Genomic DNA, 25,888 nt, shown 5'->3' on the forward strand with positions numbered 1-25,888 from the left:
AATGCCAGCGGGATACCTGGCTCAGAGCCCCGGCCAGGTCGGTCTGAGCTTGGTTCAAGGTGAGGTCTTTTTCGGCGAGTAAAGCTTCAAGCCGAGCGACCTCACCCTTGTACCCCTCAGCCACCGCCTTCTGCGCCTCGTACTCTTGCGTGAGGGCCCCAATCCTCTCCTCTAGGGGGGCGACCTTGTCTCGGGCCTCCCGAGCCTCGGTGGCCAGTGCTGAGCACTTCTGCCGAAGATCGGCAGAAATCTCGCACTCCCTCGCAAGCTCCCCCTCGGCCGCCTCCCTGGCAGCCCTCTCTTTCTCAAAGGACGCCCAAGCATCCTTCTCCCGACGGAGAAATACCGACTTCTCCTGGGAAGTGGCCTTGAGCGCCTGCAAAATCAGAGATCACACAGGGAGTTAATACCGCAAGGGTAAGGGCTAAAAACTGCTTTACAACATGGGAAAAAATCTCACCTGAGCCAAATTAAACATGTCGCGGCCCACGAGCTGGGTAGCTCGGTTGAGGGCCTCGACGCCGGCGCGCCCACACGCATCCAGACCCTGCCAGGGATAATTCTCTGACGGGTCATCCAGAACGAATCTGGCTCCTCCCTCGGCATCGCCAAGGTTGGGCCAGATCATGGGACTCTTGCCCCATCCAGCTTCCTCCTCCCTCCCCGCCGCAGGGGCCTCGGGCGCCGCACTGGACACCACGATGGCTCGGCTTTCCTCAGCGTGCGCAGGCCGGGCCGCACCTCCGAGGTCAGCGTCCTCCGGCCCTTGGGGCTTCGGCGCCCCCGCGTCTTGCCCCTGGTGGCGCCCCGCCTCTTCGTAGCCTGGAGGCGGCGGCGACGCAGGCCGAGCCGACCCAGGAGTCGACTGAGCCCCCCTCTTCACAGCCTTTAGGGGGGCCAGCGCCACCGAAGGAGCTTTTTGCTTACGGCTAGGGGAACAAAGTCAAGTCAGAAGAAAGAGAAAAACAAAAAATCGACAGAAGAATCAGGAGTCCCATCTTTACCTCGCCCGGGGAGCAGATTTCTTATAGGAGCCCGGGGCTCCTTGCGAGTCTCCCGCAGCGCCAGGGGTCGGCGGACGGACCCTCGCCTCGACTATCGACGGCGCAGGGGGCGCCGGGATGGCCTCGACCTGCGACACCTCCGCGGGGGCACCGGCTCCCGTCCCGGACGCTGGGTTAGGCTCGGCCGGACCCTCCGGCGCCACAGATTGAGGGGCCCCCTCGGGCTCGGCCTCCGACGCCTTCTCCCTCTCTTGGAGGCCTGCGGGGGCCGAATCCTCACGAGGGGCGCTGTCCTCGTCGTCCACAACGATGTGGGGGACGAGCTGCCCGCCCTCCGGCGCCTGGGTCCCCTCGGGGGTCTCCGACCCACCTTGGGCCTTTGACCCCTCCGGGGCCTCGAACCCCCCGGCAGGGGGGACTGCGTCGTCCTCCTCCATCAGCTCGTCGAGCCAGTCGACGTCGCCACCCCCGCCCTCTATCTCCGAGACTGAAGTCTCAGGAGACGGAGGTGGGGCGAGACCCGCCTTCTCGGCTTCACGGCGGTTCTTGGAGGCGATCTCCCGTCTCTCCGCCCTGCGCGCCGCCTTAGCTTTCTTGCCCTCCTTGATTTTCTTCTGTTCTTCATTCCGGGCCCGATTCTTGGCCTGGATCTCTTTGTCCTCCGGGATAGGGGGTGGGGAGTCCTTGACGGCCCCGATCCCCTGTGGAGCAGGCAGATCAACAGGGAGACAAGCGAAAGAAAAAACGGAAGCAAAAGATCAAAATAAAGAACACCTTCTTACCAAAGAAATATAGCCCTTTTCAGGACGCATCGGCACCACCCGAGAGTTCTTCAACTCCGAATGTGTGGTCTTCTCGACCCGGGCGGTGATGTCCGTAGCCGATATTGGCTCGGCCAACATCTTCGTCCCTTCCCAAGGGGCGTCCCGGGTCATCCCGTACATGGGCACCCGGCGCTGCGCCAGCGGAAGCAGGCTCCTCTTATGGAACGCTATTGCCACCGTGGCCGCAGTGACTCGGGCCTCCCGCAACTTCTGGAGCCCCGCAAGAAGCGGGCCGAGCTTCTTCTGCTCCTCGGTCGGAGCACCCCACGCCCACTTCATGGGAACCTCCGTCACCATCTTCCCGGTATACTTCGGCAGCAGGCCGCCGTCGTTCCGGAGATAGAACCACCCGCTCTGCCACCCCCGGTTCGACGTAGGCATCGAACTCCAGATGTACAGCCCGGACCGTTGTTGGCGGAGCTGCAGCGTGCAGCCGCCGGCTCGCAGGGGGAACTTCTCCTTCCCCACATAGCGGGCCGACATGTCCACCTTAAAGAGATGAAGCCAGAGATTCCAGTTGACTAGAACCCCCAGGAAACCCTCGCAGACTGTGGCGAAGACGGCGGCCTGCATCACCGAATTGGGGTTCAGGTTGTGCAGCTCCACCTCATAGTAGTGGAGGATCGCCCGAATCAGGCGACCGGCTGGGACCCCGAACCCTCGGTCTAAGAACGACAGGAAGCAAACCACATATCCCGGCGGCGGGTTTGGCTCCCTGTCGTTCGCCGAGGGAACGATCCATTCCGAGAAACCAACGTCCTTGAGAGGGCGGAGAATCCCGGCCCTCACGCGCGCCTCCAGCGCGGACTTGGTCACGTTGCAGGGCGGCCACGCCTCGACGCCGGCCATGACTTCAGGAGGAAGAGGAGAAGTCTGCGTGGTGGAGGCGGAGGGAATGGCGGCGCAAAGGAGAGCAGGAGGCAAAGGCTTGGTGGCGCAGGAGCGAGAGGGAAGAAATCAAGCCCCCGGTAGCCGTTTTTATAGAAGGGGCGAGCCACGACCACGCCCCTGCGAGGAAGGTCAAGAGAGAGAGAAGGAGGGCAACCGTCGCCCACTCAGGTGAAAAACTCGAAGCGCCAACCCCCTCCGATTCCCGCGCCCGCCGCACGCGCGCATTAATTTCGCAGACGGAACGTCCCATCCAGCCAGGGCGAGACGGCTCGGCCGTTTCGAGTCCCCGCGCGCCGCGCCTCAAAAGAAGCGCCTTGAACAGTTATGTCAGGGCGGTTCCTTTCAGGGGACGCGGCGCCCGACCCCCCTCGCTGACCGAGCGTCGCAGGGAAGTCTCCGTCAGGCGCAATTTTCCGTCTCGCCCGACCCCGTCATGACCCCAAGCAAAAACTGCAAGGTGGTTGTCCGTCGGGCATAGATTCCATCTCGCCCGACCTCGACGCTACAAAGCAAACTTCAAAAAGAGCCTTTCTAGGACCAAAATCCCCAGGCCATGGCCACCTACGTTTCAGAGGTTGCGAGACTGACCTGCGACACAGGTTCGAACAGTCGCCTCAGGATAACTGAGCGAGGGATGACCGAAGATGAGCACAATAGAGGCCAAGGTCCGAATCCTACGGGGGGTCGGCGCATCTTCGCAAGTCATATCCGAGACCCATGCGGGTGTCACGAGAGTGGGATCCCATCGAGGGAGGCATCGAGCCCTCGGGACCTAGCGAACGGTTCCGACATCCACCGTGACTGCTCTCGGGTACTTTTTGAGATGTGCCCATAAGGCCACTAGCCGACCCCTATCGAACGGGGCTCGGACATCCACTTGGATCTACCCGCCTGCAGCTCCCGGGAAACGTCGTCACTCGCCCATCGAGGGTAGCACGGCGCGACCCACCCCTCCTCCGAGCGAAAGGAAGAATGAGGGACGTAATTACAAGACGAGAAAGAACCTGATCGACCCTTGTGGGGAAAGGGCTCGGGGGCTTCCTCACACCATGAGAACAGGCTCTACGTGTAAAGAACACGCAACCTATCCCTGAATAACACTCCAGACTGTAGCTGTCAAAAGGGTGAAAGCCTTTGAAGGAATAGCGCCATTCCTCCAAAAGGCTCGGGGGCTACACCCGGCGGGTGCGCTCGCGCGCACCCCCCGGAGAAAGGTAAAAAGCTTCTAGTCAACTACAGACCCTAGGGAAAGAACCTCTAAAGAGGTGACTCCACCCCTTCAGAGGCTCGGGGGCTACTGTTGGGCACCATAATAAGGGATACCCAAATCAGAGCAATAAAAACACAAAACAAACACACTAACCACAATTAGCAAGGCCTCGGACGCAAGTTCCGACTCGCCCGACCCCTCAGGGCCTCGGACGCAAGTTCCGACTCGCCCGACCCCCCAGGGCCTCGGACGCAAGTCCCGACTCGCCCGAACCCATCCAGGCTCGGACGCCGGACTCCACTCCGCCTGGGTAGCAAGACTTCCGCCGTACGGCGCCCATACCCGCGACACGACAGACGCGACGACTTCCATACCACGGCAGGGCAAGGCGATGACTATTCCAACCACTCTGGTCACTGTACCCTTACCTCTTCCACTGTGATGTACTGTCCCACAGTGGGAAGGGAATTGGAGAGGCTAATCAGCACCACTATTTGAAGTCATTTCCCACTATTGACAGTGACGGCGCCCCGACCTCCACGACTCCTACAGGGCTCGGCAACGCTCCACAGAAACAACCATACTGCCGACCATCCCCCAAGGACGAGATGGACCAGCTTCAACAGGGTCAGGACTGGGGTTTCACCATCCAGTAAAAGAAATCTACTCTTGTAAAAAACCTGTCTTCCCCTTGAGACTATAAAAGGGGAGCCAGAGTTCACAACTAGAAAGAGGACTAGAACACACACATATACGCACAACACCCTTTCACACAGCAGCACTCCACACTCTGTCGTTCACCAAGCCGAGACCTGGGACACGTCCCTCTCTCGCAATCTGCTTGTACCCCCTACTGCAAGCATCTTTGGGTGCAAGGATATACAGGATCCCCGATCGCACTGGACGTAGGGCATTTTTGGCCCGAACCAGTATAAACTCCCTGTGTCACACTTGCATCACCATCCAAGCTCGGTCAAGTCACGCAGACTTATACTTGTTGGTGTCTAGACCACGACTCTAGACGCCGACAGTAAGCCAGCTAAATGCTGAGGTGGAGGAGAGAGAAGAGGAGAGAGAGAGTAAAAGCGGGCTGTAAGCTTACAGCCGGCTTACACACAAAAACCAAGAAAGCCTGTGAGACAGACAAGTGGGCCATGTATTAATGGTGATGAGCTAACCATTATATAAGTGGACTGTAAGAAGGCTATAAAGAAATCTTACAGCCACCAGCTGGCTGTATTATAATACTTGCTCTAAAAGTGATCTTGATTTCTCAATTTGTTTGGTTGTATAATACGGAGTAGTAAGGGGAAAAAAATTTCGGTAATGCGATTGGACTCGCGGAGGACCGGTATTGACCGTGGATGGTCCATCATTTGATTGTGTACCTCATAATGGAATTGGATTACGTTGGGATGAACCAAACGTCATCTTAGGTGTAAGGTACTAAATAGTGTATAACAGATTGATAGCGGATCGGTGTCGAGGCAGCGAATCGCGGATAACGGGTGCTATTGCGCACGTATAAATGAATAATAGGTATAGATTGACATTTAACTATACTCAAAGAATTGAGGTTTTTGCTTAGGTGTTAGGTGCTAAAGGGGTTTAGTATTTGCATAGACTAAGGCTGTTGCTTAAATCTTTAGAGGTCAATTCACCACTTCTCTTAGGCCATTCAGTCCTTACACAGATAGCATGGATTGAGCAATGCTATTTTCTAATATTGCCTAAAATTTTTTATTGTGCCATCGAACCAAACATGGCTTAAACTCGCTTCTTGGTTCATTTTCTATATGGCATTTTATCCTTTAATAACAGGGTCAATAAACCGCTGAAGTAACCGTATGCTATTCTCATTAAATTCAGACATCACTGTAGCTCTTGGTAACCAGCCTCATATACCCGATACAAGCTTTTTTATTAATAAAAAACCAGAACAAATGCCTCCATGGTAGAGAGAGAAAAAAACACCTTTCAACTTGTTTGAACTCGATGTTCTAATGTAAGTACGGAACTGGTTTGGTTTCAGATGTCGTAACACTTTGGGGCTTGTTTGATGTTGTCGGATTTCTTTTAATCCATGTGTATTGGTGTGGATTGGGGTGTAATTTAGTTCAAGTTCTACTCCAATCCACCTCAACACATGTGGATTGATGTAAATTCGACTACATCCAAACAAGGCTTTGGGTTAAAATTTGTGTATCGTGGTGTTTACTATAATTAAGTAGGTACTCATGTAATTAGCTCATCCATGTGAGGTTCAAAAGTTTTGTAAACATAATAATATATAACATTTAACAAGAAAAGAAGCTTAAGGCATTCATACAACTATGAATGTATCGTACATATAGGTTTTAGTCCGAATGTAGTTCATCATTTTTCTGCTTGCAATATTTTTTTCTCTCTTGGCAGGAAGAGATCACGATTAATTATTTGCTTTTGCACATTTTGGTTGTTCCTGACTTCGTGTTCATGTAACTTCAATAGTTAGGTGTATAACTTTTGCTTTTGTATGACATGCGAGTGCAAGACAAACACATGAGTACATACGCATCATAATGCATGATCCACTATCCACATTATGAGGGAGGCTCTCGGTTTTGTGAATGAGCTAAATCAACATCAACAACGAATATAAGTGGTAGTTAAAGAGGAGCTAGTGTCAGGAAACCCTTTTCTTTTTTTTTAAAAAAAATCATGTAGTACAACTTAAATGCTCATAACATGCACACATACTCACTCCTACGAACACAAGTACGACGGAGCCGGCAAATCTTGAAACATAAAGTCAGCACAGATGTCTCGTTGTCGACGGAGACGTCACCTACCGCTGAAAGCATAGCGATGTTAAATCCTATAATAAATCTAGAAAAATACAAACACCCATACCAAGTCGAGATTTAAAATCGGGTGAATAAATTCTACCACAAGAAACTCAACGGATGAGTTCACACCTTTTTTTAAAAAAAAAACAATGAAAACCCCTTTTCAAGAATCGCATCAAGCAATTACTTTCTGGCACCTCTTTTCGTCCCTCCTATCCACAGGAGGAAAGCAACCATACCTCATGCTTTTTCTTAAAGTTAATTATTGTTAGATCACTTCCCAGCATATCTATTTACTACTATTTTCTTTGAATGGGAAAGGAGACACGTGTATAAACCATTTAAATTCTCATCTCATGATGCTTCAAATTAGCACAAGTTTGCATTCATTTTCTTCTAGTATTATCGTTTTCCACTCTCTTGTTACGTAAAGACAACAATGACCCTGAATCATTGGTGCGAACCGGTTGCTTCTCTTCTAATCTTGCATTCATCATCCCTACAGTCCTATATGAAAAATTAAGTGACGATGAGACTTACCATAAAACGTAGGTAAATCAGTGAAACTAAGGTTGTTTACTTCCATCCCAAAACCTATTTTTTTGAAGATTCTTCGTCATATCAAATCTTTAGACGCATGTATGAAGTATTAAATATAGACAAAAATAAAAACTAACTGTACAATTTGATCAAAATTTATAATTTTTTGAGCCTAATTAATCTATGATTGAATAACAATTACTACAAATAAACAAAACTGTTACAGTGTGGTAAAATTTTTTCTTCACCAATTAAACACGGCCTAATTAACCAGGAGTACTACTTGTGGTCTTGTGGCCCTGTTGGGGAAAAGCTGCATCCTTCCCCCTGGTAGCGCCGGAGGTTATCCTTCACCTGAGGAACCTCCGACGCCTGAAACGTCGGAGGATATCCTTCGACGGGAAATGCTAATGTTGACGACTCGTCTGATCGTGCAGAGTGTGTGCAGGGACTGAAGCACCGGCGGAGGTCCACGAGTGAGGAAAAGGTTGGAACCTCCGACCCTCCCGAGTCCGAGGATGGCAGGAGAACGCAGCCAGGCCGCGGAACCTCCGACTGGACCAGGCCAAGGAGGAACTCCCGGGGTGGCCGGGTGAAGCAACCTCCGACCAGCCGGGCTGCGGAACCTCCGACACCAAAGCGTCGGAGGATCCGCAACTGGGCGGAGGATCCGAGCCTCCGACCTGCCGAGGCCCCAGTCAAAGGACGAACGAAGGGTTCGCGCGTGAAATTACGCGAGTATATTGGGGTCAGTAGACTGCGATGAAAGAATATGCTGGAATATTCCCCCACCGTCACGGGGCATTTATGTAAATGTCGTTGGGTCGGCTTCCGGGCCCTATATAAAGGGCGTGATGCCGCCATTAATAGAGAGAGAGCATTCACTGTATTCACCTACTGTTGAGCCCACTGTCCGTTACTGCTCAAGCCTCTCACGGCACCGAGTGAGAAGGTTCTCGATCTACTGTACTGCTGGGGCGTGCGAAGCGCATCTTCCCAACAGGCCCTTTATTGTGGAGACGAAATTTCATCACTTCAGCGAGCACGTGAGCGTAAAGTCAAGTTTCCTAACGAACTTCCTGTTACACCTATCTGAATCTGAAGGACAATAAAACCTGATAAAAAAAATAAGTCACGCACCAACCTACACCAACCACAGTACAGTCGAACTGGTAGCACGGCACGTACTGTCGCCACCAGTCGGTCCAGTCCTGGACTCCACTCCAGGTCGGTCCAGCAAGGCCAAGGCAGCAGCAACAGCAACAGCATCGGCCATGGCGGCCACCGGCCTCAGCCGATCCGAGACATTCCTGTCCGGGTGAGGCCAACCGCTTCGCTGCTCTCGGTAAACCGGGGGGACGATCCAGTCCAGGTCCAGCCCAGCCGCAAACCAAAAGCAAAGCAACGCCCGAATTAAAAACACCACACAGGACAGGGGAAAAAGCAAGCAGAAGTGAGCTCCCACCTCCCTCTCCCTCTCCCTCTCTCTCCGCTCGGCGCTCGCCCCACCGCCCAACCCTCCGATCCAAACCCTCCTGGCGTCGCGCCGCATGCGTCCGCGCGCGACGAGGCGGCGGCGCTGCAGCTGAGAGCTGACCACCCCACTTGACCCGCCGGGGAGAGAGATAGAGAGAGAGAGACCGACGGGCAGGCATGGGCGGCGTGACGTCCAACATCGCCGCGCGCTTCGCCTTCTTCCCGCCCACGCCGCCGTCCTACACCGTCGTGGTCGCGGACGCCGCCACCGGCCGCCTCGCCATCCCGGAGATCTCCCGGGGCCCCTCGCGCCGCCGGAGGCGGGACGGCGCCGGGGGCTCCTCCTCCTCCTCGGCCTCCTCCGTCGCGGCGGCCGGTGCCGAGGAGGAGGACGGCGCGGAGGTGGTGCGCCTCCGGACCCGCCGCGGGAACGAGATCGTGGGGGTGTACGTGCGCCACGCGCGGGCCTCAGCCACGATGCTCTACTCCCACGGCAACGCCGCCGACCTCGGCCAGATGTACGGGCTCTTCGTCGAGCTCAGCCGCCGCCTCCGCGTCAACCTCTTCGGGTATATGCTCCGCCTCCGCCACTTTTTCAGGTCGCGCGATTGCCAATTTTGCTGCGAGCTGGAGGGCTTTTCCGTTGGGGGGAAACTAGGAGGTTTTTGGAATGGGGCGCCCTTGCAGGAGGCGTTCGATTTCTGGTGTTCCCTTGCATTTATTGCTTGATTTGTTGGGCTTCATATCTCCAAATTAGGTGCTTCGATTATGCAAAGTGGTGGGGTTTGCTCTAATTTTGGGACCCTGTGGCGGCAACAGCCTGTTAGCAGATGGTATTGATAATTGATGGGAGATAAGATTTAGGTTAGGTGACGTGTAAATTAACCTGTATTTATAGTCGCAAACAACTACTTGCCCTAACAGCCATACCAGCAAACCCTTGATTTACAGATTTTTTCCCCCAAATTCAATTGATTATCTTACGGATCCTGTTCAACGAAAGAAATAGGTAGGGCTTTAGAGTGCTGAATGCAAGAGTGGGTTTCCTATGTTTCATGTAAGAGTAGTAATTTCTTTCGCATGAAAAGAGAAAAACAATAGGCTATATAGATTATTAGTTATGCACTAGATAGCGACTGTGCCGACAATGTAGATGTGCCAGAGAGGCAAGATAATATATTTTGTGGATGTATCTTGGATTTTACACCTTGAACTTTTTCGATGCTGATGAGGCGGTGCCTTGCATTTTGAGGCATGATTAGTGGGTCTTTCTAGGTGGATTGCATTATGCAGGGAGATGTCAGATGTGGATCAGATTTGGATTCCAAGGGATCCTTTTTTTCCTTTCTTCATATATAATTTTGCTGTATGAGTATGACATGGAGATTTACTTTCTGACTGCTGAAGAAAATTTTCTTTCATGGTTGTAATTTGGAATCATGAAAAGCTTTGGTAACTCCAAATATTTATATTAGACTGAGACTAAAACATGTTTTTTATTATTATTATAACTTTATTGCTAAACAGCATAATCACCATCTGCATCATTTACAAATTCTTTCTGCAAAGCATATCCAGCATTGCTTCCCCTTCCATCCCAAGGAAATATGATTAACCTGATATCTGCATCATAGCATTTTAAAGTGCCTGGTTTCTGTCTTGAGTTTCATTTGGTACAATGTTGAACCTCTTTGCTAAATAGGCTTCTCCTCTAGACTGATGCTTAATTTGTGGCCAGAGTTAGTTCCTCCAGACTGATGCTTAATTTGTGGCCACAGTTAGTTCTCCTCTAGAGGATAGACTGATGCTTAATTTGTGGCCACAGTTAGTTCCCTACAGTCTTTTTCTGTGAAAGTGATTTTTACAGACTTATATGTTGCTGCAGGTATGATTATTCTGGTTATGGGAGATCTACAGGGAAGGTATCTTTTGTTCTTTTATTTTGATCGCTTAACTAATAACTTATCTAGCAACTATAATATTCTCCCTAACCATATCTTAATAGACAGTTTATTCTTCCATTGAACAGCCCACTGAGTGTAATACATATGCAGACATTGAAGCAGCATATAACTGTCTCAAGGAAAAATATGGTGTCGCAGATGAGGATATAATCTTATATGGTCAGTCTGTTGGAAGTGGTCCAACCATTGATCTTGCTTCGCGATTGCCAGACTTGCGAGCCGTGGTTTTGCATAGTCCTATTTTATCTGGACTAAGAGTACTATATCCAGTCAAACGGACGTTTTGGTTTGACATTTACAAGGTATATTTGGTTCTTTTGTTTCCTTGAGTTTTTAGTTGCTTGCTAAATAACTGATATCTTTTCTCTCCTTGCTGTAGAACATCGATAAAATTGGCTTGGTAAATTGTCCGGTGCTTGTCATTCATGTGAGTTCTAATCCCCTATCCCCCAATTCCTTCCCCCCAGGGTCCTTGGTGGTATTAACTTCTGATACAATACAGTAGATTGAGCATGAAAATGGGTGATTCCTCATCTGTGATAAGGGCATACACAGTAGAATGAGTAATACTCACTAATCATGACTCACCCCAATCCAAGTATGTTAAAAATGAACATTCAGATTTGTCAAAGTTGTAGACAGGTATCAAGTGGCATCTTAAGAAATTAATGTTTGTTAATTCAGTATCATCGTTTATTTGGTAGATTATTGCTGCTCTGACTAACATAACCTGATACTTTCTTGTTCCAGGGTACATCAGATGATGTCGTTGACTGCTCCCACGGAAAACAGCTATGGGAGCATTGCAAAGTAAAATATTCTCCACTGTGGTTGAGTGGTGGTGGCCACTGCAATCTCGAGCTATATCCAGATTACATTAAGCACTTGAAGAAGTTTGTGTCAAGCGTTAGCAAAAAGACATCAAAACCTGAACCAAAAGAGATAACAGCAAAGGATGGCACTACCAGTAAAGAAACAAAGGAAGCATACTCGGAGAAACCTCAAGAGGCTACTAAGTGCTCACAGATCTCACGGAAGAGCCTAGATAGCCGAGTTGGGAAATCCAAAACAGTGGATGTTCCTGATAAACCACGGATGAGCTCAGATGACATTGACAAGTTCCGGAGGAGAAGATGCTTGGTTTGGTGATGCCTATGTTCTGCACAAATTGTGAAACAGTACCTGAGTGAGGATACTATAGCATGGAAATCAAGCAACTGTATTACTACATCATGTCACCAGGAATGGCATCAGCGGTTCCTGCAGTGCAGAGGAAACAACTGTTAAATAAGAAAAAGAACCAGGAAGCTACCATCATCATCATCCATCAAAGGCACGGCTACTTGACTGAAAACTGGTAGTTCCTCAATTAATTTAACACTTACACCGTCAACATGTTTTGCAGCATCGGTTAGGGTTTCCATCATGTAAAAGTGTACCATTATTGTCTGTAATCACGAGGGACCAATACAAACATTTGCCGCCCCTCTGTGCAAAGTCTGAAAGTCTTAACGGAATCACGAGCACCATAGTCTATTCTGGGTGCACTGGTATCGGGGTTCACATGCGTTGTGGAACCATGTGAGCTTTTCCCTGTATGATCTACTCCAACCTTATTATACGGATCATGCTGCACATATCAACTGGAAACTGACTGGTGAAACGACAGCAGGCTTGTGCACAACACAGTTGTCAAAGGTCAGGCTAGCCACAAGCGACATCTATATTCATGTACTTTATGTACTATATACTACCATTCACCACTCTTACACATGTATATATACCACTTACCACTCTTACACATATACTATGTACATTCCCTCTGTCCTGACAGCACCAACAAACACAAATATTTACATCACCAGGAGCTACGAAGCCTGAAAACAAATGACAGGCAATCTGGGATGCCTCATAGTCACACAGCACAGCAAAGCAGTTCTCTATATGCGGAAGCCTAAATACAAACACGAAACACAAACAAATCTCGGACGGTCTCAGTCCTCGAGCACTAACTAGCCTAGTCCTTGCTGGTGTTGGGCGTGGTGGCCCTGCTGTCCCACGGAGCATGAACCGTGGTGGGAGACACGGGCCCGTCCTTGTTCTTCTTGTCTCCATCCTTCTCCGTCAGGCATTCGCCCTGAATGCTCCTGAGCACCTCGAGCACCTCCTTGATCGGCGGGCGCATCTCGCCGTTCTGCTGCAGGCAGCGGAAGGCCAGCTCCGCGACCATGGTCATCATCTTCTTGGTGGCCGGGTCGGTGTCGTAGCCCAGGCCGAGGTCGACGAGCTCCTCCAGCTGGCTCTTCTGGATCTTGCTGATGGCCATGCCGGCCAGGTTGATCTCGTTCCGGTGTCGGGTGATGTCCACGGCGGGCTTGGACGAGATGAGCTCCACCAGCACCACCCCGAAACTGTAGACGTCGCTCTTGTCCGTCAGCTGGTAGCACTGGTGGTACTCTGGATCTACATACCTGCGCAAGCCAAGCCATATGTGCAAAAAAAACACACAAATTTGTTATCTGCCGATGCATGGAAAAACACGACGAGATACGATACGACCACGATGACATACCCTGGTGTGCCCTGGGGAGCGGTGGAGACGTGGGTGACGTCGAGGGGGAAGAGGCGGGAGAGGCCGAAGTCGGCGACCTTGACGTGGTAGTCGGCGTCGAGGAGGATGTTGGTGGTCTTGACGTCGCGGTGCACGACGGGGGGCTCGATGGCGTGCAGGTAGGTGAGCGCCGCGGCGGACTCGACGGCGATGCTGAGGCGGAGCGGCCACGAGAGGGCGCGCTCGGGGGCTCGCGGCCCGTGCAGGTGGTCGGCCACCGTGCCGTTGGCCACGAACTCGTACACCAGCAGCAGCTCGCGGCTCTGGCTGGACGTGCAGCCGTAGAACATGACCAGGTTCGGGTGGCGCAGCCCGGACAGGATGGCCGCCTCGTTCTGGAACTGCTCCACGCGACGGTAGCTGTTGTTGTACAGCCGCTTCACCGCCACCACGCGCCCGTCCTTGAGGTACCCTGAGCAAGCAGTGAGCAAAAAGAACCAGACGCCCTGGTGTTATTACTTTTAGTGCTGCATGCCTTCACGTACGTGGTTTGGTTTGTCATCATATGAATAGTGCCACGCATGCAAGGACCAACATCTTGGAACGAACGAACTGACAGTAGCATGGTTTGCTGAACAATGTAGGATGGCAATTGGCACTGAAAAAGTGCAAATCCAAAGGCCGGAGCATGGCTTTGTAAGAGATCATCTCTACTCTCCTACCTTTGTAGACGGTGCCGAAGCCACCATCACCGAGCTCTCTGTTTTCGTTGAAGCAGTCGGTCGCCTCCTCGAGCTCCTCGTAGGTGAAGAGGTGCGTCGGCGGGTCCTCGATGCTGCCGGACTCCATGTCGCCGACCCGAGAACGCGGGGTCCCACCAGACCCGCTGTACTTGAGGAGCTTCGAAGATGAGTTGATCACTTTCTTCTGCTTCCTCCTGCGCATGAACAAAAATATGGCAGCGGCAAGGCCTGCAGCACCGGCAACACCAGCCACGACACCTGAAAAAGGTTGCGTCAGTTAATATTACTGCCATATTAATCTTCTAGTATTGCTGAAAGCTGCATACTTCCGGTAACAGGTTCGGCCTTGTTTAATTAGATGCACCCAAAAACCCAAAACTTTACATCGAATCTTGCGGCACATGCATGAAGTATTAAATAAAAATAAAAATAAAAACTAATTACACAGTTTGTCTGTAAATCACGAAACGAATCTTTTAAGCCTAGTTATTCCATGATTGGACAATGTTTGTCAAATAAAAATGAAAGTGCTACAGTGTCAAAATCCAAAAAAAATTTGAATCTAAACAAGCCCTTAGGTGTGAAATGATAGTACGTAATACTAGGGAGTGCAGCAAAATTTGTGGGAACAAAGGGAATACATTTATGCAGAAAGCCAACAGTGGACCATTTAAGAAACATTGTAGATAAAGGCTGCGTAGTGCTTACCAGCAATAATTGCTGTTTTCCTTTTTGACCCTGTATGCCAACGAACAAAAGACAATGTCAGATTTGAGCAAGATCAAGCTGATTTACATCAAACAGAAAAATAAAGCACAAAAGTATTACTGCAAACCGAGAAATTTACATCATGCTGCTGGAAATAACAAGGCAGACTCCACTAGAAATTGCCCCAAAAGAAACTCATGCAAGGAAGACAATGTAAGGAAATTTGGTAGTTTCCTTTTAAGCCCTTGTTTAGTTCACCCCCAAAACCAAAAACTTTTCAAGATTCCACGTCACATTGAATTTTACGGCACATGCATAGAGCATTAAATATAGATAAAAACAAAAACTAATTACATAGTTTGTCTGTAAATCGCGAGACAAATCTTTTAAGCCTAGTTACTCTATGATTGGACAATGTTTGTCAAATAAAACGAAAGTGCTACGGAGTCAAAATCCAAAAAAAATTTGGATCTAAACAAGGCCTAAGTAATATCAAAACGTGAGGTCTTTTTTTTTCAGGATGGTTCATCTTCGGCTATGTTAGGTCAGACTTCCTTCATGCTCGTTGAATGTTTGTTTGAACTCCTCTCCTTAATACAATATTCGAGAAAAAAAAGGAAATTTGGTAGTTATTTCATTCAGTTGATCAGCTACACTTGTTAAAATTTGGTAGTTCAGTAATAGGATATGGAGTTTCATTTGTATAAACTCATTTGAATTATATGATGCGTAGCAAGAGCTAGAAGCAGCAAAAGTTATTGTTGTTTCCTTCCTCTGTTGAAATTCTCAGCCGAAATTCTCTTTTGTAAATAAAGCAACGGATCCAGATCCTGCTGATAACTTTGGCCAAAATGTAAAACAAGTTCAGTGTCCTTTTTGACCAGATAGGCAGCTCCCTGCATTTTGGCCCTGTTTAGTTCTATTTTTTTTTAACAAAATGAATGTTGTAGCACTTTCATTCGTATTTGACAAATATTGTCCAATTATGGACTAAATAAGCTCAAAAGATTCGTATCGTAAATTATAGGCAAACTGTGTAATTAGTTATTGTTTTTATCTATATTTAATGCTTCATGCATGTGCTGCAAGATTCGAAGAGACAGAGAATCTGGAAAATTTTGCAAATTTTTTAAGAACTAAACAAGGCCTTGAATAATCTATACTGTATCTAGCTTGTAGTGATAGTGGAGCATGATGCAAGATCTTCCTTTCTGTCCTCTCCCTCTTTTATTTTGCTGAAACTTGCTCCTCTTTAGGAAGATACGATGCATCATGTAATGACATGGAAATGCTAGGGAAAAGTTGCAGAGGCAAGTAATCAATTCGCCTTTGGTGAATAACTTGGTCGTTGTATATATTATTATAAAGTCGTAATCATAATGTCCCTTAGCAATGTATATAGGTCAGGACTCAGGACAGGGCTATAGGTAGGAGGTCGGCATCAAAATAAAGGTGGGCAACAAATATCTTGCAAGACAGACATCTGAAATATTCCTAAACTTTCTGAATAATAACATTGTTTTTAAAAAAAGCTTTCTGAATAACCAAAAGTGAACATCTCATATGAAATCAGAGCAGTTGAAAGCCATCAAATCAAATAAGAAGCAATTTACCAATACTAGTTTTTGAGATTATATCCTTAAGATTCATGAACATCTCAAACAAATCAGAGCAGTTTGAAAAGGCTAACAAAGGAATCAAAGTCTTGAATGAAGAAGGTTTCAAATGTAAAGCGACCACTCTAAACCTGCTAGTTGAAGAACACAATTATCTTTGAAGTCTTGGCTCATGGCTCATACTGTTCCAATATAGTACAGTGATTCCACAGCCTATCCAGTTACCAATGTCAGTGGAAATGGCTACCTCAGGCCTCAGCGGTCCCAATTACTTAATGTGAACACCTGCGATTCAGTTAGATAGAGCACCAAGATGTCCGGCTCTGAAATTAACAAGACTACTATACTACGCGAGTGCGCATGAACCTCTAGATTACCGTAATTTGACCCTGACTATAACAAAACTCCTTTATTCTACTTAATGAAATACGCGCTGTAGCATGTTCTCGAAAAAAGTTTCTTCTGTGTCCTACATCGACAGGCGGGCATGGATCTCTCATTAAGTCATTAGACGCGCAACCATAAATTCCGCAAGTAGCTCCTGCCGGGAAACATTGTAAGGATCAATCAGCAACAGCCTACACGCTAGGCTACACGCTACGAGTCTTGCACGTGAAAGTAAAGCTACTGTCATGCGAACCGTGATGTGGCAATCGGTCGTAGCAAAGGACACAGTCCTTCTAAGCAATTAATTCTGTAATAAGTGCCTAGAGAGTACTACCGAAGAGCAGTGTTAGCCGCATGATTTGGTGCTGCACCCTGCATGGAGCAGCTAACACTAACAGATAGGGTACGGACGGTAGGAGAGATGGATGGATGCCAATATACTTCCAAATTCTCAACCGGTCCCTGGCCGTACGACGAGACACACACACACAGCCAAGAGGAACAAGTCTTGGGCGAGAGCGAGACGGAGCCCCGTCGCTGTGGCTCCATCGATTTTCCTCAACGCGTGGTCGTGCTGAGCGCGACGCGACCGAGCTCGGTGGTCCTGGATGACATCTCGGAGGCCGACTCGTCCCAACAGCCCCGCCGGCGACAGACGCTGGGAAACAAAAAAAGCGCGAGGTGCCGTTGCGCCATCGGATCGGAGCCGTGCTTTCAAGCTATCTATGAGTCTATGACACATCTCTATCGAGCAGAGGACGGGTTACTGAGCAGCAGAGCCCGGAGTAATTGGACTGACGCGCTTTAAGCTCTGGTTCGTTTCACACCCAGATATTTGTCATTACCAGCGATATGATATGATGGTGTGTTATGCAGGTAATAGTGACGCCTGATAGAATGAATGCACGCCATCGAAGGCTAACAATGGGCTGGATATGGATCATTTCTATGGCGATTTTGGACGGTGAAAGCATTGGCTATTACGTTTACGTACCGGGCCAAGACAGAGCGGAGGAGGAGTCAGCTGATATCTTACTGCAACTGCCGCCGTCGCCCACGCGGCCGTCGGCGCAGAGGCAGCCCGCGAACTCGCCGGCGCGGCTGTACCCGCACTTGCCGCTGGACTGCTCGCATTGGCCGCAGCGGCCACCGGAGCTCCGGTCCCAGCCCAGCAGGAACCCCGCGCGGAGGGCCTTGCCGTACCCGTCGTTCCTCCACACCGGGTCCTCCGCGACATCCTTGGACGGGACGGAGCTCTTGAGCACCGGCACCTCGAAAACCTGCCGGCACGCGGTCGACCAGTCGCCGGGCGGCACCTCGCCGCGCGGGAGCACGAACGTCATGGAGTCCGCCGGCGGTTTGTCCATGTCGCCACAGGTGATGGGCTTGATGGTCGGCGGCTTCGGCGGTTTGGGATCGGGCTCGGCGTCCGGGCCGAAGGTGCAGCCGGCGAAGAAGAAGAGGTAGTCGACGCTGTGGAGAATAAGGGACAGCCGGATGGCCGGCGGGATGGTCACGTTGTGGTCCACGACGGGGCATCCGCTGCTGCCCGCGGCGTCCGCGTCGGCGAGCGAGACGGTCAGGTTGGCGTAGTCGATGCCCGAGATTGTGTAGCTGTCGCCGCCGAGCTTCAGGACGGGCCGCCTGTTGTTGTTGTTGTTGTCGCAGGTGACGGCGAGGCCCGGGTAGCCGCAGTAGGACTCGCCGTCGTCGCTGGCGAGGTAGAACGGGTAGCTGATGTTCACGCCGCCGCAGAGGTACGGCCGCGACCGGCACGCGGAGACGGCGTACGTGTCGTCATCGCCGCGCGACGACGCGACGGCCGCGGCGAGTACGAGGACGAGGAAGAGGAAGAGGAGGCCTCGGTCGTGGTGGCTCGGGGACGGCATCGGCATGGCAGGTGGCAGCTCTATTGAGTGAGGTCTCAGGGATCTCTGGCGCGCGGTTTTGGTTGCCGGACGGCGGGCAGGTTCCGTTTTTTTTTTTTTTTGGGTCAAGCGATGTTTTAAGCCTCGCTTTGGCACTGGCAAGTGGCAAGTGCAGCGAGCCGTGCAGTACTGGCGAAGGTTGGGTGGCTGACACTGACGAGGGCAAGAACGACACACGATGGCTTTGATGAAGGGCCGTGCCTTGCCTCTGCCTGCCTGGAGTAGTAGAGGACTCGCGAGGCGCGACGTTGCCAGCCTACCGCGGCACACTGCCAGAGTCGCCGCGGTACCTGATCAGACACGCCCGCATGTCCCTGTCTCGTGGCGGACTCCAGAGCTTGGCGTCAAAAGGAAAAGCTATTGGTCGTCTAAAAAGCCTTTTTTTTACTACTAGTATTATCTTGGTGGTTGGTGCAGGTGGTTTACTACTGGTATTATGCTTTCTCCTATTCTCCTGCATGTGTTCAACGATGCAGTATGTCAAAAAAAAAAACCCTGCGGTCAGTGGTTCCCGAAGATCGAGTCTACGGCCGTGCAACGGTGCAAGACACGGCTTGAGAAAACGGAGCCGCTTGCTCCCACCACTGTGGCGGTGTGGCTTCCAGTTCCAGCAGCAGCAGGCATGTGCCAGCGATGCGGCTGGAATCGCAGGCGGTCAAGTTCTGTCTCATTCCCGCCGACGGCAGCCGTGGAGAAATAAGAGCAGACGCAGTCCAAGGTGTGGACGTCCAGGTGATCGAGCAGAGGCGTTCCACAACAACACATCGCGTGCAGATTGGGGGAAGAATCGGTCAGAGTGGCTGGTCCTGGGTCGTGTTCGGCTATTGCTTTTACCCCCCTTCCATCCCACATACAGCTGCCGGGGCTTACTGTGATCAGGTAGTTCAGGATGCGACTTCGAACTTGAACCTAACTCATATAAAAATTTCTGATTTTGTGATGAAGCAAACAGCTCGCAATTTGCAAGATTACAAAGTGGTAAGCAAGAGGGAGCAGCGGTTGCAGACATAGGGCTGGAAGGAAACTGACATGGAAGGCCCAGGACCAGGAGGAAGAAGATGAAGAGGGCCCAAAATATGGCAAGCTGGTGGCAGCAAGCTTTCTGCTGCTGCTGGTGGTCCTGTTAAGGGCAGGGCTGAAATTGGTACATGGTTGATTGAGTTCTACAGATTTTTCATCCTTTAATTTAGATCCATTTCTACACATTCTATTTTTCAGAAATCGACCGAAGTTCTTTGACCAGGCCAAGCAAAGATTTGATTTCAAGGTAAAATCTGAAGGAAAAACAACTAGCAGATACCTGCCTACTTACAGTTCATGAAGCTGCAAACTAAATGGATCCCCTTAACAATTTGACACCAAGGAAGGAGAAAAGGCTTGGTTTCAACCAAAAAAGGGAGAAAGGGTAGTACAAGACCGAAAGGGCTTACCTTTGGTGCATTCATGGTCGCTCACTCGCCCGTTGGTGCACAAGCAAGCTACGAATTCCCCATCTCTGCTGTAGGCACATCTTCCATTGGATCTCTCGCACTGGGTGCACCGCTCGGACCTCCGGCTTATGTTCCATTCCAACTGAAAACCCTGTTCAAGAGCGGTGAGATACCCGTTGGTGCTCCATTGCTGATTGATCGTCAGGTTAGCGTTCTGAAGCACCGGCACTTGGGTAACTTGCTTGCACTCCTGCGACAGAGGTTGGTGGAGCACCTCCGACGAAGGAATCACAAAAGAATAGTAATCTACGCCGTCGTCAGAACTGCTTGCGCATGGGATCGGGTCGATGTTAGGCTGACCAGGGACAGTGTTGGTGGAGCAGTTGGCGAAGAAGAGGAGGTAACCAACGGTGTACTCCGACAGGTTCAGCCACAAGGTTGGCGAAACGGTGACGTTGTGGTCGACCCATGGGCAGCTCTCATCATCAAGGACATCGGGGTAGGCGAGGGAGATGGTGAAGTTGTTGTAGTCGATGTCCGTCACGTTGTAGTTGTAGTAGTAGCCTGTGTTGCTGCTGCTGCTGCCGAGTTGCATGATGGGATACTTGTCGTCCACACAGTCGATGACCAGCCCAGGGTAGCCGCAGGAGGAGTTGTTGCCCAGCACATCTGCCGTCTCATCGGAAAGATAGAACGGGTATCTGATATTCACTTTGCCGCATGCGTATGGTTGCAGCGTGCATATGGAGGGGCTGTAATCGTCGCCATGGGAAGCAGCAAACAGGATGGCAAGGAGAAAAGGCAGCGGCAGCCGGTGGCGGCGTAGCGAGCAGAGGGCCATGGCTGAATAAGTTAGACGAGTGTCCGCTGTAGTCCGGTGGCCGCCGGCCTCGGCTCTGTTTATAAGGCAACAATGGGCTGGGAGTCTTCTCGGATGGTTGGGTCAGGTGGTAGACGAGGGCGGCACCAGATCAGAAGAGCCGTGCTTGACCATGACTATCTTGGCAATCGCTACCACGCAAGGTTGGGTACGGCCGATGACTCCTTCCTCCCCGTCGTTGTTCCGTCGCGGCTCGTGTTCTATCTAGAAGAAAGATCCGCGTTTAGCGTTGAACACTCGTACATGATCTGCATCAAGTATAACTGCAGGAGTACTCAGGAGTCAGGACCCAGTCCTCTGATCCTCCTCTCTGTGATGGGAAATTGGGAACTTTGGTAGTCGGGGAAAGTTGATTCGATAGCCACTAAAGTTGCTCGCTCCGGAAAAACTATTTATATGTTCCTATTATGTGCAAAATTTCTAAACATGCAGTACACACTTTCCTTATTCCAATCCCTTGTCCGACAAATGTCGATTCAGAAACACGGCAGCTAAGGTTGGGACTTGGAAGCCATGAAATGGATCTAAACACAAAGTATGTATGATGTCACGAATCACGACCCAAGACCAAGAACCGCGCCTTTGGATGAAAAATGTGCAAAGAGTACTCCATACGACGGTCTCTGCTCTCAGTCTCTCACTACAGGTTTGCTGTCGCTCCAATGCAGAGTTTGCATGTTGCTTCCCTAAAAAAACCTTGCAGGTTTTAGCAACAATGACACCACGTGAGCTTCCCATTGGTTGACGCCATGGAAGCAAAGGAAGGTTTGGTCTTGGACGCTTGATAATTCTATTTTTTTTCTTAAATACGCAAAAAGATTTGTGCATCTTTATATTATGATCTAGAAACAGTGAAAGTTACAACGACGCGCCACGATCATGGCACACTAGAATAGGGGTGTTAGTATTATACAATCGGCTTTGCCCTCAGTGGCGTAGCTAGGATCTAGAGCAAGGGTGGTCCACTTTAGATGTAAAACCAAACTATAGAGTGGTCTATGTATAATTTTTATGATTTTAGAGAGCTCATCTACTATAGTTTAACCACTAAATTTTAGGATGGTTCATGGACCATCTATCCACCTAGCTAGCTTTGCCTATGTTTGCCCTCCCTAGCATAAGAAGATCATGGACTATTACTCGCTAATCATACTACATAGCCATCATTGGCGATCATACACGCTGGTGTGCGCGGTGCCTTGGTCGCTCTCCTTGTGGGTCTCGGCCGAACTTGGTGGGTTGCTGTGGGCCGTGTGCTGGGGTGCTGGTGGCTCGTCTCCACGAGCAACGCCACCCTTTGCCTTCGTCATCGCAAGAGACCTCATTCGCTTGTAGTCCTTGGCTATGTGGCTGAAGCTATGGCAACACAGACAATACGGAGACAAACGATAAGTTGCCACTCCGTTCGAGTAGGAGAGACAATTGAAACATCTGTCGCAAAATCTATATGGGGATCCTTCGCCTTGGCGGGAGCTACTCTTGGCGAGGCTCAACTGAGGCAGCCACAGGGCATGCCTCATGTCGCGGTAGGATCTCCTTTCACCCATCGGCGTTGGGGCGGAGACCCATCGTCGAGAAGACGTGACACGAGGGCCAAGCCTCTACAGGGATGTGACCATCCATTGGCCGAGAAGGCAGGCCGCACACCAAATAGGAACACGACCAACTAGCTTCTGATGTCTTATCTTGATGTGGAGGCACAACCAAAGTTGCGCTTCTGATGTCCCTACCATCCTGCGCTCGCTCCGCCATGGCCTTGAACCACGACTAAACGAGGTTGGGCAAACATAGGTGACACAGAAACTGGCCTAGGCAAGCAACGAGCAGCCTCCAGGTAGGTTGTGGGATGTTCTTCATCGGGCTCCTCATCATCGTCGACTGCCTAGTGACAACGTTTGGAGCACCCTCTCGAGGAACAACTAGGGTAGCACAATGACGCAGCCACCGAGAGAGAAGAGGAGTTTGAGGTGGCCGGTGAGGTCGCTAGTAGCTTCGGTTGTAGTCCACCTACCATGGGCCGACAACTACGACGTCTGGTGGGGCGTCTCGGACCCTATCAGCGGTGACTCCGCCTTCGACTTCTGCGGTGAGCAGCATGCATGCGGGCTGCCAACACCGGTGCCGGTGTTAGGGCCACGCTGTGGAGCAGTGGCGGCGCACATGGAGGAAGAAGGGTTGGCGAAGTCAAGGGAGGTACCCGCCATCGCAGGAGCCAACGCAAGCGGCGGGGGTGACAATGTACGTAGAGGGGCCACGACACTGTGGAGTAGCCCATAAAGGGGATGGAGGATGGGGAGGTGAGGGGGAGGCCAGCTACGGGATGGCCATGCCAGTGCCAAAAGCGGGCAATGTCTAGGGCATAGCAGGCTCCGTGTGCGGCTAGGGAGGGACGTGGGCGACAGATCTAGAGGGAGAAGGGAGGGGGAGGCGGTCAGCTATGCCAGGGCGGTGGCCATCGGCGGCGTTGGCGGAGGTGGGCATGGAGCCACCAGCTGGAGCTGCGCAGTTGGCTTCAAGCGTAGCTGGAGAGGGGTGTAGGTGGCAGATACGGGGGAAGAGAGAGGGAGGCGAGCGAGGTGGTTGGTACTATGGTTGTCAGGAAGGCGGCCGACAGCGGCAGATGGGGGGCCGCCGCCAGGGGCGCCTCTTAGAGTTTCGTCCACTAGGCTAGGCTGGGCTCTTAGGCCAGTCTCAGTGGGAGTTTCATCTGAGTTTTATTCACATTAAATAGGCTGCCACATAGGCATTTTAGATGACATGACAGTGTATTTAAGAAGAGAGAGAAGAAATGAGTTTCATCTAGACGAAACTCTCTTGACACGATTATCAACTCTCTATGAGTCTTGAAATTAAATGTCTATGAAACTATGGAATGAAACTCTCCATTGAGAGTGAGTGTTGCATCCAAGTTTCATTTCATTTCATATGACATGGCAACCTTGGAAACAACGCTATGAAACTCTCCATTGAGACTGGCCTTAATGTGGCGGATGGGGGGCTGCCGCTAGGACAATTCTATCTTTTTTGTTAGAAGAATTGAACTGGTCAGTTCGCTGGTCTGAAAAGACACGACTGAAAATACTATTCGCTGATTTATCGTGAGAGAAAAATATTGTTGGCTGGTAGAAAAAATACGGCTTATAAGACAAGTAAATGTGTAGTTATAACATTCTGTAAGTGTCACATAGGATTGGACTACCAAAGAGCAGGGACCCACTCCTCTCTCTTTTTGTGAACCACTAAAATCAAAGCGACGCAAACCAGGCAACCAGCCCTGTCCGCCTGTGGGTTGCGTTTTCCGTTCATCCTGGTCCTTGTTCCACACGGAAAACAGGGGCAATACGGAACTGCTCGTGGAGCACGGCAAGCCGCCGGGCCGCCTGATGGATCTCGCTCACGAGGGGAAAAAAAAACAGGGATTTGGTGCAAAAAGCAGAACGAGGGTCGCGAGGCTGTAAACATCCTTGTCGAATGATGCAAACAGGAGCCAGAATTTCCAGCTCTGTACCTACCCAGGCATTAATTTCCCAGGCAAAAAACCCCCCCAACGAAGTGTTGACTATATCAGGTCAAAGCATTCACCATTACCACGACACGAGGCAAGCAGAGCAGCGCGGGACGCGCACACTGCACACACGGGGGACGTTGCGAGGCTAGCTACGACTACGAGGTTCCGATCGCTGGTGATTGCGAAAACAAAAGGTCGGTTCGGAAGGACTACTTACTTGATCGTTTGCAGTCCGGGTTGCCCACCTTCCCTCCATCGCACAAGCAGCCCAGGAATTCCCTGTACTCGCCATAGGCGCATTGCCCGTTCGACTCCTCGCACCGCTGACACCCATCCTCTGAGCCATTGATACGGTTCCATTCCAACTCGAACCCACGCTTGAGCACGTCTCCGTATCCGCCGCTTGTGAAATTTTCCTGGCTACTTGCTGCTATCAGAACATCGGCTCTCGCTGGCACGGTGACAATCATGTTGCAGTTCCTTGCCAACTCTTGCTCCAGATTCATGGCATGCTCGTCAGTTACGAGCACAAAGGAGTCTCCTTTGCCAGCATCTGGTGGACCCTTGAACCCCGGGCATTTGATTTTGTATTCCTCCAATCCAAACGGCACGGTGTCACAGCCGAAGAAGAAGGTGAGATTGTGGAAGGTGCTGCTGTTGTACAGCCACAACTCATCGAAGCTGACGTTGTGGCGGAGTGCAGGGCAGCTGCCGCCGGGGAGCACGTCGCTGTCTGCCAGAATGATGGTGCGGGTGTCGTAGAAGATGTGCTGAACGGTGTAGTTCTCTCCGCCGAGACTGATGACCGCGGTCTCGGTCGGCCACTCGCCTTGGCAGGAAATCTTCAGGTCGGTGTAGCCGCAGGAGTAGTTGTATCCGTAATCAGCGATCTCTCTGGTCGCGTCGGAGAGGTAGAAGGGATAGCTGATATTGACGCCGCCGCACATGGACGATTTCGAGCAAATCGAACCGTCATAGGTGGTCGGGAGCGAAGGAGAGACGGCATGGGAGGCGGGGAGATGGACATGGACGGCGAGGAAGACGAAGAGGAGGAGGACGGGGAGACGTGGTGGTACTGGTAGGTGAGCAGCCATGGCGGCGAGAAGCCAAGGTGGGTTCACGCTCATCTGGCTGTTTTGTTAAGCTCCAATGCAACTAGGCACGGGTTTGGTTGCTCTTGCTTGTGACTTGCGGCCGCCGCGGTTTATAGGTCCCATGGACTTGACCGGGTTTCGGGCTTCGGCGAAGGTCGGTTGCTGGTTGGCCGGAGGTGGGGCAGGCGAGAGGCGATAACACGGATTGAGACTTGAGGCGCTTGGAGACTGGAGCAGCGTGGACTCGGCGGTCTTCCCGGGCCGTGCGAAGCCGTTTGATCAGTGATCGTCAGCTGCCTGCTACGT

The 25,888-nt window shown here is 50.9% G+C and overlaps 2 protein-coding genes across 5 annotated transcripts; one reads left to right on the top strand and one right to left on the bottom strand.

Annotated features, from left to right (window-relative positions):
* LOC8068039 (protein ABHD17C) lies at nucleotides 8,679–12,380 on the top strand. The gene is made up of 5 exons (XM_002456127.2): nucleotides 8,679–9,342; nucleotides 10,659–10,695; nucleotides 10,803–11,039; nucleotides 11,117–11,164; nucleotides 11,488–12,380. Exons 1-5 carry the CDS (start codon nucleotides 8,951–8,953, stop codon nucleotides 11,884–11,886), a joined length of 1,113 nt encoding a protein of 370 aa, XP_002456172.1. The 5' UTR covers nucleotides 8,679–8,950; the 3' UTR covers nucleotides 11,887–12,380.
* On the bottom strand, nucleotides 12,443–25,829 carry LOC8063084 (LEAF RUST 10 DISEASE-RESISTANCE LOCUS RECEPTOR-LIKE PROTEIN KINASE-like 1.2). Of its 4 annotated transcripts, none has more exons than XM_021456039.1 (5): nucleotides 24,706–25,829; nucleotides 14,740–14,769; nucleotides 14,011–14,289; nucleotides 13,310–13,760; nucleotides 12,443–13,208 (listed from the first exon to the last, which is right to left on the bottom strand). In XM_021456039.1, exons 1-5 carry the CDS (start codon nucleotides 25,613–25,615, stop codon nucleotides 12,755–12,757), a joined length of 2,124 nt encoding a protein of 707 aa, XP_021311714.1. In that variant the 5' UTR covers nucleotides 25,616–25,829; the 3' UTR covers nucleotides 12,443–12,754. The 4 variants fall into 4 exon arrangements, with proteins under 4 accessions (XP_021311714.1, XP_021311717.1, XP_021311715.1 ...); XM_021456042.1 differs by lacking the exon at nucleotides 24,706–25,829 and adding an exon at nucleotides 20,101–23,097; XM_021456040.1 differs by lacking the exon at nucleotides 24,706–25,829 and adding an exon at nucleotides 17,737–20,031.

This window comes from Sorghum bicolor, chromosome 3 (assembly GCF_000003195.3).
Source record: "Sorghum bicolor cultivar BTx623 chromosome 3, Sorghum_bicolor_NCBIv3, whole genome shotgun sequence".
NCBI classification, from domain to species: Eukaryota; Viridiplantae; Streptophyta; class Magnoliopsida; order Poales; family Poaceae; genus Sorghum; species Sorghum bicolor.